Source organism: Symphalangus syndactylus, chromosome 18 (genome assembly GCF_028878055.3).
Source record: "Symphalangus syndactylus isolate Jambi chromosome 18, NHGRI_mSymSyn1-v2.1_pri, whole genome shotgun sequence".
Lineage (NCBI taxonomy): Eukaryota > Metazoa > Chordata > Mammalia > Primates > Hylobatidae > Symphalangus > Symphalangus syndactylus.
The window spans coordinates 17,697,942-17,718,297 of record NC_072440.2 but is presented as its reverse complement, the minus strand read 5'-3'; the positions used below and the strand labels follow the sequence as shown (position 1 = coordinate 17,718,297).

The 20,356-nt window shown below is 41.5% G+C and overlaps 1 protein-coding gene across 11 annotated transcripts in view; it reads left to right on the top strand.

Annotated features, from left to right (window-relative positions):
• The window catches only part of WBP2NL (WBP2 N-terminal like), a 35,560-nt gene extending 25,272 nt beyond the window's left edge, over nucleotides 1-10,288 (top strand). For 3 of the 11 annotated variants that reach the window (XM_055253080.2, XM_055253088.2, XM_063623023.1), the window contains exons 6-9: nucleotides 3,068-3,543; nucleotides 6,655-6,742; nucleotides 7,453-7,545; nucleotides 9,363-9,495. In XM_055253080.2, the coding sequence (XP_055109055.1) occupies nucleotides 3,068-3,450 (383 nt within the window). In that variant the 3' untranslated portion in view covers nucleotides 3,451-3,543; nucleotides 6,655-6,742; nucleotides 7,453-7,545; nucleotides 9,363-9,495. Of the gene's footprint in view, nucleotides 1-3,067; nucleotides 3,544-3,770; nucleotides 5,630-6,654; nucleotides 6,743-7,452; nucleotides 7,546-8,020; nucleotides 8,350-8,469; nucleotides 9,343-9,362; nucleotides 9,496-10,196 lie in introns of those variants that run through there. The other 8 variants (XM_063623022.1, XM_055253082.2, XM_055253087.2 and 5 more) reach the window with 8 other exon arrangements.
• Nucleotides 10,289-20,356: the final 10,068 nt, after the last annotated feature.

The window sequence follows — 20,356 nt, the reverse complement described above, 5'->3', positions numbered from 1 at the left end:
GCTAATTTTTTTTTTTGTATTTTTAGTAGAGATGGGGTTTCACCATGTTAGCCAGGATGGTCTCGATCTCCTGACCTCGTGATCCGCCCGCCTCGGCCTCCCAAAGTGCTGGGATTACAGGCTTGAGCCACCGCACCCGGCCCCTGCTAGCCTTTTTTTAAAAAACATTTTCGTAGATACAGGGTCTCACTGTGTTGCTTAGGCTGGTCTCACACTCCTGGGCTCAAGCAAGTCTATGCCTTGGCCTCCCAAAGTGCTGGGATTGCAGGTGTAAGCCACAGCATCTGGTCTAGTTTCAAAACTTTTTATCACCTAATACCCACTAAGAAGTTACTCCCCACTGTCCCCTCTCTGATCCCCTGGTATCCTCTAATCTGCTTTCTGTCTTTATTGATTCACCTATTCTGAATATATCACATAAAAGAAATCATACAATATGTGACCTTTTGTGTTTGGCTTAGCTCACTCAAGATAATGTTTTTGAGGTTCCTCCAAGTTGTAGCATGTAGCAATACTTCATTTCTTTTCGTGGCTGAATAATATTCCATTGTACATATATACCACAATTTGTGTATTCATTCCTCCATTGATGGACATTTGTCTTGTTTCCACCTTTTGGCTATTATGAATAATAGCTCCTATAAACATTTTTATATAAGTTTCTACGTAGACATATGTTTTCATTTCTCCTGGATATACATCTTGGAGTGGAATTTCTGGGTCATATGTTAATTCTCTAACTTTTTGAGGAACCACCAACTATTTTTCAGTGCTGCACTATTTTACATTCCTATGTAAATGTAAGCGTTCCTATTTCTACACATCCTCAGCAACACTTATCTTCCTTTTTCAAAAAAAAACCATCTATATTAAAGCCATCCTAGTGGGTATGAAGTGGTATCTCATTGTGGTTTTAATTTGCATTTCCTTAATGACTAATGATGTTGAACATCTTTTAATGTGCTTTTTATATACCTTCGTTGGAGAACTGTCTGTTCGAGTCTTTTGCCTATTTTTTTTATTATTTAAATCGGATTGCTTGTCTTTTTGTTGTTGAGTTGTAAGCATTCTTTATATAGTCTGGATATGAAATCCTTGTCAGATATATTATTTGCAAATATTTTTAGGTTTTCTTTCACATTCTTGATAATGACTTTTTTTTTTTTTTTTTGAAACAGAGTCTCTCTCTGTCATCCAGGCTGGAGTGCAGTGGCACCATCTTGGCTCACTGCAACCTCTGCCTCCCGGGTTTAAGTGATTCTTGTGCCTCAGCCTCCTGAATAGCTGGGACTGCAGGTGTGTGCCACCATGCACAGCTAATCTTTGTATTTTTAGTAGAGATGTAGTTTCACCATGTTGTTCAGGCTCATCTAGAACTCCTGAGCTCAAATGATCTGCCTGCCTCGGCCAGTGGGTTACAGGTCTGAACAACTGTGCCCAGGCAAAAATGACTTTTAATGCACAAAGGTTTTTAATTTTTATCAAATTTCTCTTTTTTCCTCTTGTTGCTCATGCTTTTGATGTAAAATGTAAGAATTCGTTGCCAAATCCAATGTCATGAAGAGTTATCCCTTTTTTCTTCTAAGGATTTTATAGTTTTAGCTTTTATATCAAGCTTGTCCAACCCATGGCCCAGGATGGCTTTGAATGCAGCCCAACACAAATTCATAAACTTTCTTAAAATGTTATGAGATTTTTAAAAATAGCTCATCAGCTGTCGTTAGTGTTAGTATATTTTATATGTGGCCCAAGACGATTCTTCCACCAATGTGGCCCGGGGAAGTCAAAAGATTGGCCACCTCTGTTTTATATTAAGGCCATTGATTCACTACATGTTAATTTTTGTCTGTAGAGTGAAGTGAGGGAAGAACCTCATTCTTTTACATGCAGATATCCAGTTGTCCCAGAATCATTTTTTGAAGAGACTATTTTTTTCCCGTTGAATGGTCTTGGCATTCTGTCAAAAATCAACTGTTCATAGATGCTTGGGTTTATTTCTGGACTCTTAATTCATTCCATTGGTCTCTAAGTCTGTCCTCGTGCCAGTAACACACTATCTTGATTACAATAGTTTTGTAATAAATTTTGGATTAAAGCAAAATAACTTTACAGCTGTCCATTCACTTTATCCAGTTAAATCACTTTGGGGAATGTAACCCAAGGTAATAAGTAAAACTCATGTTTATTTTAAGGTTAATCGGAAAGTCAGAAACAACAAAAAGAGTCATCTATTCATAGGATGAAATATTATCCAGCTTTGAATTTATGAAGTAAATTAACAATATGAAGACATTTCTTATAATATTAAGTAAAAGAGCCAGATTTAAAAAATCATATGGCTGGCCGGGCGCAGTGGGAGGCCAAGGCGGGTGGATCATGAGGTCAGGAGATCGAGACCATCCTGGCTAACATGGTGAAACCCTGTCTCTACTAAAAATACAAAAAAATTAGCTGGGTGTGGTGGCAGGTGCTTGTTGTCCCGGCTACTCGGGAGGCTGAGGTGGGAGAATGGCATGAACCCGGGAGGTGGAGCTTGCAGTGAGCCAAGATCGCGCCACTGCACTCCAGCCTGGGTGACAGAGTGAGACTCCATCTCAAAATAATAATAATAATAATAATAATAATAATATGGCTAATATGATCATGATTATATAAAGAATATTCACAGAGATTCTACAAAGAAATACACCAAAATAGTAAGTGTTTGATGGTAGAATTATAGATGCCTTTTTCCATTCCTCTTTTATTTTCCAAACGCATATTCCTCATTAAGCATGTATTACTTTTTTTCATAATCAAACTTTATTAAGTAAAACACATATCTGTGCACGAGTATAAGTAATGCACCGATCTATTGATAGGGTTGTTTTCATGTTGATTTGAATCCCTGCACAACAGGAAGTGATATGCCTTCAGTTGGTGATAGCTGGAGGAAATAGCTTTAGCATTATTCTGCCTGACTTCTTGGCGTCAGTTTGCTTCAGCATTATTTTTTAAGTTCTTCCTTCTCACATATTCCTTGACTTCAAGGTAACTGAACTTTTTTCCTTCTCATTATAATTACCAGTTATTGCCTATGGAGCCCCACCTGCAGGATATGGAGCCCCACCTCCCAGATACGGAGCCCCACCTGCAGGATATGGAGCCCAACCTGCAGGAAATGAAGGCCCGCCTGTGAGATACAGAGCCTCACCTGTGCAATATGGAGCCCCACCTCTTGGATACGGAGCACCACCTGCAGGATATGGAGCCCCACCTCTCGGATACGGAGTCCCACCTGCAGGATACAGAACCCCACCTCTTGGATATGGAGCCCCACCTGCAGGAAATGAAGGCCCGCCTGCGGGATACAGAGCCTCACCTCCTGGATCTGGAGCCAGGCCTCACGAGTCTATAGCAGCCCAGGCTCCTGAAAACGCGGCTTCTCCTCCCTCTGCCTCCTCTTCTTAGGTCCATTCTTAACTTTCTAAGATGTAAACCTTGAAGACTCACCAAGCAAAGAGGTACCCTAAAATTGAAGTCCGGATAAGGAGGAGGACTCAGGTATGTGATCACAGGCTTCTCGCAGGTAGTTGTTTCACCCTTTGGAAGGGCAATCTTATGGGGGAAGGTGAAGCTTTACTTCTGTGCCTAGATTTTAGAAGCAGAATCAACTCTTGATTAGCTGGCTAAAGGAAGAATACCACTGTAGGGCTAATTCCCCAGTAATTTGGTTGACATTGGGTTGCATTTTTAAACATAACTTTTTTTTTTTTTTTTGGTATTTTTAGTAGAGATGGGGTTTCGCTGTGTTAGCCAGGATGGTCTCGATCTCCTGACCTCGTGATCTGCCCACCTCGGCCTCCCAAAGTGCTGGGATTATAGGCATGAGCCACCGCGCCCGGCCTAAACATAACTTTTTCCACACTCGCATTCAAGGTTCCTGTCTTCCCATCCTCATTCAAGAAACATTTGTTATGCTCCGTTTGCTAGGCACTAAGAGGCGTGCTAAAAACATCATGTTGAACACTTAGTTGTTTGAAAAAGCTAAATTTTCATAGTGAGAGTATTATAAATTATGGTATATCCATAAAAAGGTTTATTATACACCTGTTGAAAACTATGTCTAGAGGTAGAGAAAGCCTTCTTTGAGGAGGCCAAAAACAACAAATAAAAGCATGATAAATTGACTATATCAAAATTTAAACCTTCTCTATGACAAAAGTTAAAAGATAGGCAACAGAATAGGAGAAAGTGATTTTCAACATATACATTAATTTATAGTCAGAATACGTGAATAACTACAAATCAGTTCTCCCCAAAATGACAGAAATATGAATTGCCAAACAACCAAGGCAATAGCATGGCCAAAAAATGTTTGAAAAGATGTTCAGCTTGACTAGTGTTAGAGAAATGCAACTTGAAATGAGAAAACATTTTTATCTCTAAAGATTTACAAATATTAAAACTCTTGATATGGCACTTTCACATCTTAAAATCTACCTCTAGGAAAACTTGCATGTGTGCACAAGGATGCATGTGGGAAGATTTCATTATATTCATTGTTCTAACAGCACAAAATTAGAAATAACCTGTATGTCCATTAATAGGAAATATATGAATAGACTATGGTATGCCCATACTACGTATGCAGAAATTTCTAAGACTTGTTGATAAGGAGAAAAGCAAGTTGTAGGGAGCATATACTATAGTGATTTTCAGCCTCATCAGACTGAATGCCCCATTTTATAACAAATATTTATATTTTATAACAAACGTTTATATTTGTATATTTATAACAAATATTTTGTAATGTCTCCTTCACTTCAATGAAGTTTGTAGATAATTGCATATTATTCCACACCATTTCAACCAAAATTAATAGGCCATAAATGTGATAGAGGAAATAAAAGGAGTCTGTAGTAAAATTTTAAGTGTTTTAATATATAAATGCTCAGATTCTACCACACTAGAAGACATACTGAAGTAATCAAGGGTTCACTCCCATATACACAGTCACCGTAGGTATAAAGATTAGAAATGCTAGCTGATATGAATATGTTTCTTTGGTGACTTGAATACCATTGCTATTGGCAGTATTACTCTCCAAAATGGTGAACAACCTTTGAAAATTTTCCAAATAAAACAAAGTTTAGTCTTCCCTTGATTTACACAGTGGTTGAATTCCTGAAAATTTCTGTATATATTAAAGTCATATAAAACAGAGTTAGGCTGTAGGCTCAAATGATTATAAACGTGCTTCATCTACATCACTGGCTGGAGAGCCATTTGAAAGTCAGGAGACGTAGGACAATTAAGGTACTGCCCTGTACGTTTCAGGATGTCTCGCATCTTCGACTCCTCACCCATTAAATGCCAATAATGGCCTCTAATTGGGATAACCAAAAATGCTCCCACTTATTTCCTAATTGCTCCCTGGGGGACAGTACCATCCCTGCTGAGGACCACTATTCTAGACTGTTTCAAGGCTTTCAGCCCCTTCAGAGCTCACCATTCTCCCACTCTGGCAAGGTAGGCAAAATTCTTAATTTCATTGGCCTTTCCTTATCTTATTGTAGGCTCATCAAGCCACCTAAAAGGGAGGCCTTAAACATACATTAGTAGGCCAGGCGCAGTGGCTCACGCTTGTAATCCCAGCACTTTGGGAGGCTGAGGCAGGCGGATCACGGGGTCAGGAGATCGAGACCACGGTGAAACCCCGTCTCTACTAAAAATACAAAAAATTAGCCGGGCGTGGTGGCAGGTGCCTGTAGTCCCAGCTACTCGGAGAGGCTGAGGCAGGAGAATGGCATGAACCCAGGAGGCGGAGCTTGCAGTGAGCCGAGATTGAGCCACTGCACTCCAGCCTGGGTGAAAAAGCGAGACTCCGTCTCAAAAAAAAAAAAAAATACATTAGTAGCCAGGTGTGGTGGCACATGCCTGTAATCCCAGCACTTTGGTAGGATAAGGTGGGAGAATCACTTGAGCCAGTTCAAGACCAGCTTGGGCAACATGGCAAGACCCTGTCTCTAGGAAAAAAAAAAAAAAAAAAGCCAGGTGTTGTGGTGTGCACCTGACCCAGAAGACATTTAAATCAATATATTTCCTATGCATTTTTTTTTTGAGACAGAGTCTTGCTTTATCACCCAGGCTGGAGTGCAGTGGCACAATCTTGGCTCACTGCAACCTCCACCTCCCAGGTTCAGGCAATTCTCATGCCTCAGCCTCCTGAGTAGCTGGGATTACAGGCAGGTAACATCATGCCCAGCTAATTTTTTTTTTCTTTTTAGTAGGGTTGGGGTCTGGCTGTGTTGGCCAGGTTGGTCTTGAACTCCTGGCCTCAAGTGATCCGCCCGTCTCAGCCTCCCAAAGTGCTGGGATTACAGGCATGAGCCACTACGCCTGGCCTTCTATGCATATTTCTTATATGTAGTTGAAATCATGCTATATAATGTTTCACCAGATATTTTACATTTTCATAGGTTTTGAAGAAATGCTTGTAAATATTGTTAGTGACCACATAATATTCTGTGACACAGTCACACCATAATGTATTTTCTCAATCCCTCTTTTAAGGTATTTGAGTTGTTTCCAGATTTTTGTTATTACAACTTCGTGATTAACTTCTTTGTATATGGAGCTTTTTAAAAGTTTTAAATGCTTTCCTTAACACAGCTTAGAGTCACTGATTCATCTGCATTGTGAAAATTAGGAAACCAGATGCTCCCATGTTCTCAAGGACAGCCTTTCTTAAGGAAGTCAGGTAGATATTAATGGGTTTTATGTGAAATGGAGTAACTGGGTTAAATATAATTGAAAAAGACAAGAAAACTGGTCTCTTTACAACTTCTTAGAGCCTTGACTGTACCAATGGACATAATCTCCAAGAAAGAGAGATTTTCAAAATTTACAGTTTTTTCAAAATTATTTGATCTTAGAATATTCAGTAAACATTTTGTTCAGTAGAACAAACTTTGAGAAACACTTTCTGGAATGATGGGATATTAGAATTAGAATGGACTTCAGGTATCTGGAGTATGCTAGACCTTAAAGCTCTTTCCAAAAATGAAGACAAGTCAAAAGACCATTCTTCCTTCCATTCCAAAAAAAAGAGCTTTATGTCCAATTTACAGAAAGCAGGGTGGGACATCTTAAAGATATAATACATAGAAAGTAGCTGCTGCTTCCTCTCAGAAATTACTGGGATAGAGTTACGGGTCTAGGAAGCTGGAATGTCAAAACACAGGGACAGCCACTTTGCCCAGGCAACTGGCATGAGGGGAAGAAGTGAAAAGGGAAAGTGTGGCTGTAAACCTCTCTTAAAGTTTCCAAACAGGGAATCCAGGCAATATTGGATCTCAAACATGGGTCATAGGATCTGGCGCTTTTATCCCTAAAATTTTTGGAGGAAAATAACGAGATATTTTAAGTTTCTTCTTTTCTTGCTTCCAAACTACTGTGCGTGGGTAACAGTGACAAGGAGAGGAAGAGAGGAGAGACTCAACCAACTAGAGCAGGGATAAGGTTTCCCTCGTTCAGCTTTTCAGTGTCTGCTGGAATGTGACGGTAAGTTGAGAACAGGGTGAATGGGTGAGGCCTTTTTTATATCAGAAAGTTTTCTGAGTAACTGATCTCTGGCAAATATTTGGGGATTAGAATTCTAAAAGAATACAAACTAGACTTCTCTTCTGCTCTTCATTTTAGTTGTACCAGGTAGATTTGAGGTGAGGTCCAGTTACCTGAAAAGTTTAGCAGGTGCGAGTTTCTTAAAGGTGGAATTTCACCATGTTCTCCTATGCAAAGGGTACCTGTTTACCTGGTCCACTAAACTGCCCAATACAACCAAAGGCTGTGACTGTGTAAGGATAGAACCAAGCGGAGCCACAGTTTGGACCCACATGGTGCTGTGTGGCACACCTACTGTTAATTAGCTCCCACTGTCTGGTACAGTTGTTTCCCCCAAATGCTCAGTCCAATTTGTTCTATAAGAAGAGCTTTGTGTCCTGTATATTCAAAGGACCCTGGTTTTTGCTTTGCTTAGGACAAATCCAGTCAGAATTCAGCTGAGCCTTCTGCATGCTCTGAGCAGTCATGTGCTGAGTTCCTCAGCTCCTCACTCACTGTGCTGGGGGATTCCGCTCTTACTGTCTCTTCCCCAGCTGCAATACAGAAACTATACTCTGTTGTCTACTCTTTCATTTCCTATTAGAAATATAAAGGGATAGAAATAAGACCTTTTAGTCCTGGACTATCTGGTATTGGCCCCTAAAATGAGCCTCCAAATATTCCTTTTCATGGGTAAGTGGATGCTCCCCAGCCTGCTGGAGCAGAACCTTCCTGGCTCAGCTATGCTGAGATATCAGGAGAAAAACATATAGCTGGTGTGATTTTCCTCTTTTTTGGTTTTTTTTTTGAGATAGAGTCTGGCTCTGTCCCCCAGGGTGGAGTGCAGTGGCGCGATCTCAGGTCACTGCAACCTTTGCCCCACAGGTTCAAGTGATTCTCCTGCTTCAGCCTCCCAAATAACTGGGATGACAGGTGCCTGCCACCATGCTCGGCTAATTTTTGTGTTTTTAGTGGAGACAGGGTTTCACCATGTTGGCCGGGCTGGTTTCGAACTCCTGACCTCAAGTGATCCACCCGCCTCGGCCTCCCAAAGTGCTGGGATTACAGGCATCGTCCTGTGCCTGGCCGATTTTTCAATCCATACATTAGTATGTTCAAGAAATATTGCATGTCTTTGTTTTCTGTAAATTTATTTCTGTTACCAAGATCCCCACCATCATCTGCTTTGTTGGTGGGCTCCTCACAAATCCTAAGATTATGCAAAGGTATCCAGATTTTATTTGGCACCAAGATGCTGAGAAGGTTCTTCTGGTCATCAGACTGCTTCTGAAACAGCCACTATCCAGTCCTGGCAGTCCCATCAAGTCTAAAAGCTTGTTTCCTTGGGACCCCAGTATCTTGGGTAGGGCTTAGAACCAGGGTGTCAGAGATCCAACTCTGTGTACCATATTGCTCCTTAGAACTGGGGAGTAGGACCCCAAAGCCCAACTCTGTGTACCATATTGCTCCTTAGAACTGGAGAGTAGGACCCCAAAGCCCTCCTTATCCTTGAGAGTCTGACAATTCCTTAAACTTCCAGATTCTGCCCTCCCAGCTGTGCTGTTGGTCTGCATCACCTCCATCTCTTAAGCATCTATCCTAATCCAAATCTCAGGATTTGGGTTTATCCAAAAGGTAATAGAAAGCCTTTGCCTTCATGCTGACTTGGCTTTCCTTGCCTAGCACTTGGTTGCTTGCTTGAAAATCATGTATGTATATATATAAAATGTAGAAGCCCAATTCAAATTAATAATGTAAAAAATTATTCTGTTACACAGATAACCTCATTGTCAGGTAGGAAGTGAAACATACGATATTCTTCCTGGCCTTTGCCTTAAGAGTCTTCTGGAGCCTGAAGAGGGTGGGACAGACAACCATGGACTGCTGGAGAACAAACTTTTTTTGAAGCTTCCTAAATGGATTAGAAAGAAGGGGTTCTGTCAAAGGGAAGGGGTCTATACAGATGTGACCAGCAGTTTGATTAGTTTAGATGTATGATTTAGTAGCCAATATAAGAAACTTGAGTAATTTTTAGTAATTAGAATTTATTATAAATAATAAAACAGGATATTAATTGAGTTATTAATGTTATGGTATCTTTGGGGTGTCACTTTTCTGGCCACAAACCTCTGTGGACAAGTGGCACCTCTGCCCAAGCTTTGCTTGGGCCCACTGGGCTCATTCCACCCACCCGGCCTGGCAGGCTGCACTTGGCTCATGCTACCGGCCTGGATCCCACGCCTGCCAAGGGAGATTGTGTGGAGTGACAAGGGGTGTGTGGGGAAGTGTGGGGTCTGGCTATTTTTCAGTCAGATGTACCAGCTGCTGCAGTGGGGTGGTCAGCTCCAGGTACCAGCATGGGCACCAGCTCTCCGCGAGGCTGCAGCTGGACCAGTCACACTCCAAGCAGCTTCCACAGCTGGCACCAGGGAAAAGGTGGTGCCCAGAAGCTTGGAGATGCCAGGAACCATAGGGCCCCAAAGAGGGAGTCACAGCCCTGGCTTGGAGAGGTCCCAGGTCTGGGCTTCCCAAAGGGCTGCAGCTCTTCTTTTCTTCTCTTTGCCCACAACATGTTGAGCGAGGGGCATGTCTCAACCCTGTTTGTGTTACAGGTCTTTTAGCCTCATTTGGTGGGTCCAGAGTTCTTGAATGAGGTACACAGACAAGTAGAGGGTGAGCAATGAGAATGAGGTACACAGACAACTGGAGGGTGAGCAAGACAAAGAGGAGCTATTGAGTGACAATAGCTCAGAGGAGGCCTTGGAGTGGGTAGCTCCTATCTGCAGGCAGGTCTTCCTGTTGTCTCTGCAGCTCTCAGCAGAGAGGAGGCCCTGGAGTGGGTAGCTCTTCACTGCAGCTCATTGCCCTGATGTCTGCTGCTCTCAGCAGAGAGGGGTCCTAGAATGGGTAGCTCCTCCCTGCAGCTGGTCGTCCCAACATCTGCTTAGCTCTGGCTGAGCCCAGGGATTTTATGGGCCTCAGAGGGGAAGAAGTGCGTATCGATTGGTCCATGTGTGGCCATGGGCAGGCCCAGAAAAGGCATCACAAGTTCTCACTCCAGTCCATGGGACTGGCATCCTGGCCCCCAGCTTTCAAGCCCTCCCTGGCCTGAAGGTGGGACCTCACCAGAGACCCATCCCCTTCTACCCAGGAACCTGTCTGCCTCCTGCCATTGATGGTACCCAGGCTGTAGGTGCCAAGCCAAGCTGCCCTCAGCTCCCCTCAGCTTCCTTCTATGCTCATTGTGCCCAAAATCTGGAGGGGGCCAGGGCAGCAGGGGGCTGGTGTGTCAGCACTGCCCAACTTTGCTCTGAGATCAGAGAAGGCAGGGAGAAGCTAGGCAGTAGGAACAGGCATTTCCATGCCTGCAAGGGCAAGGGGGGCCTTCCTGGGCCCCCAAGAGTGCAAGGATGCCTGGGTCTGCAGCCACAGTTTGGGCAGCTGGAACTGTGCCTGGGAGGGTGGAGCTCCCACCTGCCCCTCTGGGCCCTGAGAGCACAGAGATGCCTGGGTCTGCAGCCATGGCTTGGGCAGCTGCAGCAGCATCCAGGGAGCTCCCACCCCAACTTGGAAGGGGCGGGTCTCCTGCTTGTCCCTGGCTTTTGCCTTCTCCATGGAGCATGCAGCCCTGGCCATACCTAGTTGCTGCAGCCAGCGTGATGGCAGCAACTGCTCCAGATGGCCTGCTGCTGCCATCATTAATATGTAGCTATTAAACATAGTTGGTGAATCACTTTTTGTCTTTTAAATTATTTTGCAATAATTTAATATTTATGACATATAAAAATTAAATATATTTAATGTATACAACTGAATGTTTTTGTGAAACATTGTGAAATGACCATCACATTCCAACTAATTAACATATCTATTACCTGCATATAGTTACTATTTTTATACCCTTTGACCAACATCCTCCATTTCCCCCTCTTCCCAGCCCCTGGCAACCACCATCCTACTTTCTGTTTCTATAGTTTGACTATTTTAGATTCTACATAAAAGGGAGATCATGCAGTATTTCTCTTTCTGTGTCTTGCCTATTTTGTTTAACATAACTTCCTCCAGATTCATCCATTTTGTTACAAATGGCAGGATTTTCTTTTTTAAAGGCTGAATAATAATCCATTTTGTATGTGTGTATAATCACATTTTCTTTATCTGTTCATCCACTGAAGGACATTTAGGTTGTTTCTATATCTTGACTATTGTGCAAAATGCTACAGTGAACAATGGGAGTTACAGATATCCCTTTACTATCCTATAGGATTGTTTGATCATATGTTCTATTTTTTTTTTTTTTTTTTGAGACCAAGTCTCGCTCTGTCGCCCAGGCTGGAGTGCAGTGGCGTGATCTGGGCTCACTGCAAGCTCCGCCTCCTGGGTTCACACCATTCTCCTGCCTTAGCCTCCCGAGCAGCTGGGACCAGAGGCGCCTGCCACCACGCCCGGCTAATTTTTTTTACTTTTAGTAGAGACGAGATTTCACCATGTTAGCTAGGATGGTCTCGATCTCTTGGCCTCGTGATCTGCCCGCCTCGGCCTCCCAAAGTGCTGGGATTACGGGCGTGAGCCACCATGCCTGGCCATGTGTTCCATTTTTAATTTTTGGGAACCTTCATACTTTTTCCATAATGGCTGTATGAATTTATATTCCTAACAGCAGTGTACAAGGGTTCTCTTTTCTTCACATCCTTGACAACTTTGTTATCTTTTATCTTTTTGATAATAGCCTAAAAGGTATGAAGTGATATCTCATTATGGTTTTGATCTGCATTTACCCAATGATTACAAATGTTGAACACATTTTCATATGCTTATTGGCTATCTGAATTTCCTTTTTTGAGAAGTATTTCTATTTTGGTTCTTTGCCCATTTTTAAATCCAGTTATTTGTATTTTTAGCATTGAGTTGTATAAGTTCCTTATATATTTTGGATATTAATCCCTTATCAGCTATATAGTTTCCAAACATTATTTTCCCATTCTGTAGGTTGCCTTTTCATTTTTTGGATTATTTCTTCTGCTCTGCAGAAGCTTTTTAGTTTGATGTAATCCCACTTGTCTATTTTTTCTTTCATTGCCTGTGCTTTTGGTGTCATAATGAGAAAATTATTGCAAGACCAATGTCAAGAAGGTTTTCCCAATGTTTTCTTCCAGGAATTTTGCAGTTTCAAGTTTTACATTTAAGACTTTCGTCTATTTGAGTTGATTGTTGTGTAGTATGAGATAGGGGTCAGATTTCATTTGTGTATGTGTGTGTGTAGATACCCAGTTTTTCCAGTAGTGTTTATTGAACAGATTATTCTTTCCCGATTGTGTGTTCTTAGCACCCTTGTCAAAGTAAGTTGTTCATTAATATGTGAGTTTATTTCTGGGTTCTCTTTTCTGTTCCATTTTGTCTGTGTCTGTTTTTATGCCAGCACCATACTATTTTGGTGATAGCTTTGTAAGATAGATAATTTGTAGTCAGGAAGTGTGATGTCAATTTGTAGTCAGGAAGTGTGATGTCTCCAGCTTTTTGTTCTTCTTCAAAATTGCCTTGGCTATTCAGGGTTTTTTGTATTTCCATATGAATTTTAGGATTTTTTTTTTCTATTTTTGTAAAAAGTGCAATTGGGATTTTGATAGGGATTGCATTGAATCTGTAGATTGCTTTAGGTAGTATGGACACTTAGACAATATTAATTCTTCCAATCTGTGAACATGAGATGTCTTTCTACTTATTTGTGTTTTTATTCAATTTATTTGTGTCATTTATTTTGCTGAGTCCCATAAATTCCTAAGTATTTTAAAATTTTGTTGCTAAAGTAAATGAGATTGCATTCTTAATTTCCCTTTCAGATAGTTCATTTTTGGTATATAGAGATGCTATGGAGTTTTATATGTTGATTTTGTGTCCTGAAACCTTACTGAATTCATGTATTAGTTCTACCAGTTTCCGGGGGAGGTGCGGGGAGAGAGAGAGAGAGTGAGTGTGTGTGTGTGTGTGTGTGTGTGTGTGTGTGTGTAATCTTTTGAGTTTTCTATGTATGTGATCATGGCATGCAAAAATAATTTTACTTTTTCCTTTCTGACTTGGAAGCCTCTGTTTTTCTTGCCTGATTGCCCTGGCTATGCTTCCAGTACTAGGTTGATTAACAGTGATAAGAGTGATCATCCTTTCCTTGTTCTCGATCTTAGAGGAAAAGCTTTCAGTCTTTCACCATTGAGCGTGGCGTTAGTTGTGGGCATTTCATAAGTGACCTTTATTGCATTGAGGTAAATTTCTTTCATACTTGTTTTGAGTCTTTATCATGAAAGGATGTTGACTTTTGTCAAATGCCTTTTCTAGGTCTACTGATGTGATCATCTGTTTTTTGTGTTTCCTTCCTCTTACTGTGATTTATCACATTGGTTGACTTTCATATGTTAACTGACCTTGTATCCTATGGATAAATCCCACTCTATCATGTTGTATAATCATTTTAATGTGCTGTTGAATTTGGTTTGCTAGTGTTTTATTAATGATTTTTGCATTTATGTTCATCAGGGATATTGCCTGGTAATTTTCTTATGTTATCTTTAGCTTTGGAATCAGGGTGATGCTGACTTTACAAAATGAGTTTAGGAGTGCATTCTCTTTTTTAATTTTTGGAAGAGTTTAAGAAGGGCTAGTGTTCTTTGAATGTTTGGTAGAATTATCATATGAAACCATCTGGTCCTGGGCATTTCTTTGTTGGATTTTTTTTTTTGAGACCAAGTCTCGCTCTGTCGCCCAGGCTGGAGTGCAGTGGCGCTATCTTGGCTCACTGCAAGCTCCGTCTCCCGGGTTCATGCCATTCTCCTGCCTCAGCCTCCCGAGTAGCTGGGACTACAGGCGCCTGCCACCACACCTGGCTAATTTTTGTATTTTTAGTAGAGATGGGGTTTCACCGTGTTAGCCAGGATGGTCTCGATCTCCTGACCTCGTGATCTGCCCACCTCGGCCTCCCAAAGTGCTGGGATTACAGGCGTGAGCCACCATGCCCGGCTGGATTTTTTTTTTTCTTTTTCAAGATAGGGTCTTACTCTGTTGCTTAGGCTGCAGTGCAGTGGTGTGATCATTGCTCACTGCAGCCTCAATCTCCTGGGCTCAGGTGATCCTCCTGCCTCAGCCCTACGTAGCTGGGACTACGGGTGCACACCACCATTCCTGGCTAATTTTTTTTTTTTTTTTTGAGACAGAGTCTCACCCCGTTGCCCAGACTGGAGTGCAGTGGCACCGTGTTGGCTCACTGCAATTTCCGTCTCCTGGGTTCAAGCAATTCTCTTGCCTCAACCTCCCAAGTAGCTGGGATTACAGGCGCCCACCACCATGCCTGGCTAGTTTTTGTATTTTTTTTAGTAGAGACAGGGTTTCACCATGTAGGACAGACTGGTGTCGAACTCCTGACCTCAGGTGATCCACCTGCCTTGGCCTCTCAAAGTGCTGGGATTACAGGCTTTTTTTTTTTTTTTTTTTTTTTCAGTATCAGTGAGGTCTTCCTGTGTTGCCTAGGCTGGTCTCAAACTCCAGAGCCCAAGCCATCCTCCTGGCACAGCCTTCCAAAGTACTGTGATTATAGGTGTGAGCCACCACGCTCAGCCTGGAATGTTTTTGATTAGTGATTCAACTCCTTGTTTGTTATTGGTCTGCTCAGGCTTTCTGTTTCTTCTTGATTCGGTCTTGGTAGTGTGTGTGTTACTAAGGATTTATCCATTTCTTCTAGGTTATTCCATTTATTGGCATATAGGTTGTCATAATAGTCTCTTACGATCCTTTTTATTTCTGTGTCATTCATTGTAATGTCTCCTCTCTTATTTATGATTTTATTTATTTGAATCTTCTTTTTTAATCTAGCTAAAGGCTTGTTGATTTTGTTGATCTTTTTAAAAAGCCAACTTAGTTTTTTCTATTCTCTATTTTGTTTATTTCCGCTCTAATTTTTCTTATTTCTGTCCTTCTGCTAACTTTGGCTTGAGTTTGTTCCTCTTTTTCTAGTTTCTTGATTTGTACAGTTAGGTTTTTTTTTTTTTTTTTTTTTGAGACTAAGTCTTGTTTTGTTACCCAGAGCTGGAGTGCAGTGGCAACCTTAGCTCACTGCAACCTCCGCCTCCTGGGTTCAAGCGATTCTCCTGCCTCAGCCTCCAGAGTAGCTGGGACTACAGGCAGGCGCCACCATGCCTGGCTAATTTTTTGTATTTTTAGTAGAGATGGGGTTTCACTATATTGGACAGGCTGGTTTCGAACTCTTGACTTCAAGTGATCCACCCACCTTGGCCTCCCACCATGCCTTGGCCAAAGTTATGTTCTTTAATTGATATCTATCTTCTCTCTCTCTCTCTTTTTTTTTTTTTTTTTTTTTTTTTGAGACAGAGTCTTGCTCTGTTGCCTAGGCTGGAGTGCAGTGGTGCAATCTCAGCTCACTGCAACCTCCGCCTCCTGGGTTCAAGTAATTCTCCTGCCTCAGCCTCCTGAGTAGCTGGGATTATAGGTGCCTGCCACCATGCCCGGCTAATTTTTTTGTATTTTAGTAGAGACGAGGTTTCACCATGTTCGCCAGGCTAGTCTTGAACTCCTGACCTCAAGTGATCTGCCTGCCTCGGTCTCCCAAAGTGCTGGGATAACAGGTGTGTGAGCCACCTTGCCTGACCGAGATCTTTCTTCTTTTTAAACATAGGTGTTTAATGCTATACATTTCCCTTATGGAACTGCTTTTGCTGATTCCTGTAAATTTTAGAAAGTTGGAATTTTATTTTTGTCTCAAGATATTTTAAAATTCTCTCTGGATTTCCTCTTACCCAGTTGTTCAAGAGGGTATTGTTTTTATGAATTTGTGAATTTTTCTATTTTCTTTTTGTTACCAATTTCTAGTTCATTCCACTGTGGCCTAAGAAGATACCAGGTATTATTTCAATCTTCTTAAATTTGTTAAAACTTGTTTTGTGACTTAACATGTGACCTATCCTGGAATATGTTCCATGTATACTTGAGATGAAATTGTATTCTGCTGCTGTTGACTAAAAAGTTCTGTATGTTAGGTCCATTTGGTGTATAGTGTTATTCAAATCAGTTGTTTTTTTATTGGTTGTCTGCCTGAATGTGCTATCCATTATTAAAAGTGGAGTATTGAATTCTCCTACTATTAAATTGTTTTTAACCTCTTTCTACATATCTGTCCATATTTGATTTATGTATTTAAGTGCTCTGATGTTCAGTACATACATGTTTATAATTGTTATAGCTTCCTGTTGAATTGAAACTTTTATCATTATATGACTTTCTTTGTCCCTAGTAACAGTTTTGGACTTAAAAGTCTGTTTTGGCTGGGCACGGTGGCACACGCCTGTAATCCCAGCACTTTGGGAGGGGAGCCTGAGGCAGGCAGATCACGAGGTCAAGAGAGCGAGACCATCCTGGCCAACATGGTGAAACCCTGTCTCTACTAAAAATATATATATTAGCTGGATGTGGTGGCACACACCTGTAGTCCCAGCTACTTGGGGGGCTGAGGCAGGAGAAGCGCTTGAACCCAGCAGGCGGAGGTTACAGTGAGCCGAGATCACGCCACTGTACTCCAGCCTGGCAACAGGGTGAGATTCTTTAAAAAAAAAAAAAAAAAAAGTCTGTTTTGTCTGATAAAAAGTATAGCCACTTTTGCTCTCTTTTGGTTACCATTTGCATGGAGTATCATTTTCTATCCCTTCACCTTTAGTCTGAGTGTCCTTATAGCTAAAGTAAGCCTTTTGTAGACAGTATATTACTGGATCTTTTTTTTTTTTTTTTAAATCCATTAAGCTACCCTATGCCTTTTGATTGGGGGCGGGGGTTAATCCATTTACATTTAAAGTATTTATTGATAAGTGAGGACTTAATATTGCCATTCTGTTGCTTTCAATCTGTTTTGCAGCTCTTTTGTTTTCTTCCTTTCTTTTCTTCTTTTGTTATTTGATGATTTTTTGGTTTGCTTTCATTCTTCCTTTGTCTATATCTTTCGTGTATATACTACAGGGTTTTCTTTGTGGCTCCTATGAGGCTTGTATATATATTTTATTTCATTTCATTTATTTTATTTATTTTATTTAATGGAGTCTCACTCTGTCACCTAAGCTGGAGTGCAGTGGCATGATCTCGGCTCACTGCAACCTCCGCCTCCTGGGTTCAAGTGATTCTCGTGCCTCGGCCTCCCAAGTAGCTGGGACTAAGGTGTGTGCTACCATGCCTGGCTAATTTTTGAATTTTTAGTAGAGATGAGGTTTTGCCATGGCATGCTGGTCTTGAACTCCTGATCTCAAGTGATCCACCTGCCTTGGCCTTTCAAAATGCTGGGATTACAATCATGAGCCACCATACCTGGCTACATTTTCTTTCAGTTACAACCATCTATTTTAATTTAACGATAACTTAAAATTCAATTGTATACAAAAACTTTACACTCATACTCCCCTCCACTATGTACTCTTCAAGTCAGAGTTTACCTCTTTTTATATTGCGAGTCTATTACCAAATTTTTTTGGTTATAGTTATTCTTGATATTTTTGTTTTTCAACTTTTGTAGTCTTATGGGTAAATTGGGCCCCACCATTACAGTGTTACATTATTTTGTATCTGACTATATATTTACCTTTGCCTGTGAGATTTACACTTTTACATTGCTGATTAGCATGTTTTTCCATTTGAAGAACTCCCTTAAGCATTTCTTGTAAGACAGGTCTAATGGTGACAAACTCAGTTTTTGTTTATGTGGGAAAGACTATCTCTCTTTCATTTTTAAAGGATAGCTTTGCAGGATATAGTATTCTTGGTTGCCATTTTATGTCAATATTTGGAACATATTATCCCATTCTTTCCTGGCCTACAAAATTGTTGTGGAGAAATCTGCTGATAGTCTCACAGGGATTCCCTTGAATGACAAGTTGCTTTTTTCTTGCATCTTTCAAAATTTTTTGACTTTAACAGTTTCATTGTGATGTGTCTTGTTGTAGACTTGTGTTCAACCTATTTGGGATCCTATGGGCTTCTTCAGTCTGGATGTCTATTTCTTTCCAAAGATTTGGAAATCTTTTTAGTTATTTCTGCAAATACACTTTCTACTCCTTTCTCTCTTCTTCATCTCATAACGCCACAATGTGTATATTAGTTCACTTGATAGTGTCTCATAAATCCTATAAGCTTTCTTCATACATTTTAGTTCTTTTTTCTCTTTTCTCCTCCAATTGGATAATTTCAAATAACCTGTTTTTGAGTCTGCAGATTCTTTCTTCTACTTGAGTCATCTTCTGAAGTTCTGTATTGCATTTTGTAGTTAGTCATGATATTCTTCAGCTCCAGAATGTTTCTTTTTAATTTTCCTCTATCTTTGCTGAACTTCTCATTTCGTTCTTGTATTCTTTTCCTGATTTCATTAAATCGTTTATCTGTGTTCTCTTGTAGTTTGTGGAATTTCTCTAAAACAATTATTGTGAATTTTTTATCAGGTGGTTCATGGATATCCATCTCTTTGAATTATTTACTAGAAGCTTATTTTCTTCCTTTGGTGTTGTCATGTTTCCCTGATTCCTTGTGATCCTTCTAGCCTTGCATAGGTGTTTGCACATTTAGAGAAGTAATCATTGGCTGGGTATGGTGGCTCATGCCTGCAACTCCTGCACCTTGGGAGGCCAAGGTGGGCAGATCACTTGAGCCCAGCAGTTCGAGATGACCAGCTTGGGCAACATGGTGAAACCCTGTCTCTACCAAAAAAGATACAAAAATTAGCCAGGCATGGTGGTATACACCTGTAGTCCCAGCTACTCAGGAGGCTAAAGTGGGAGGATCCCTTGAGCCCAGGAGGCAGAGGTTGCAGTGAGCCAAGAAAAAAAAAAAAAAGGAGAAGCAATCCATCTCTTCTAGGTTTTATAGAGTAGCTTTGGTAAGGAAAGACTTTCACTTCTCAGGAGTGGGTGGGCAGCATGCTGCAGTGTGCCATGGCATTGGTTCTAGTGGTCCTCCACAAAGTGTGGGGGCATGTGGCAGCTCCAGGTTCATGGAGCAGTACAGTGTTTTATTGGCTCAAGGAGCTGGGTCTGTGATGTCAGCAACTGTGTGGTCCTTGGAGACAAGAGGTGTGGGGGCCTACAGTGGCTGCAAGGGCTGTTGAGGTTCTCAGCAATGCTTCCAGGTGCAGCAGCAAGGGACTGGAACAAGCTGTGGGGGGGGCTAGGGCTGGTGGTGTGTATATGCTCAGTTGTGGGAGCCAGCTACTGGCACATGTGTGATGGCAATGGCCAGATTTGGGCATATATTGTGGTGAAGGCCAGGACCAACAGCAGGAGCTGGAGTCGACTCTAGGCACACACACAGTGGCAGTTATGTGTGTGTGTAGCTGTGGGGTTGGTAGTGTGCACCCACATGAATTTAAGGGCCAGTTATAGGCATGTGCATGGAGGGAAGGGCCAGCAACCATTCTGGATCGGCTGCATGCATGTGCACAACTGAGGAGAAGCAAATTGCTTTTAAAGTCCAAATGTTCTTTCAACAATCTTTGACATCCTAGCCAAAACTATTGGAGCTAGATTTTTTTTTTTTTTGAGATGGAGTCTTGCTCTGTTGCCCAGGCTAGAGTGCAGTGGCGTGATCTAAGCTCACTGCAGCCTCCACCTCCCGGGTTCAAGTGATTCTCCTGCCTCAGTCTCCCGAATAGCTGGGATTATAGGGAACTGCCATCATGCCTGGCTAATTTTTTGTATTTTTGTATAGACAGGGTTTCACCATATTGGCCAGGCTGGTCTTGAAC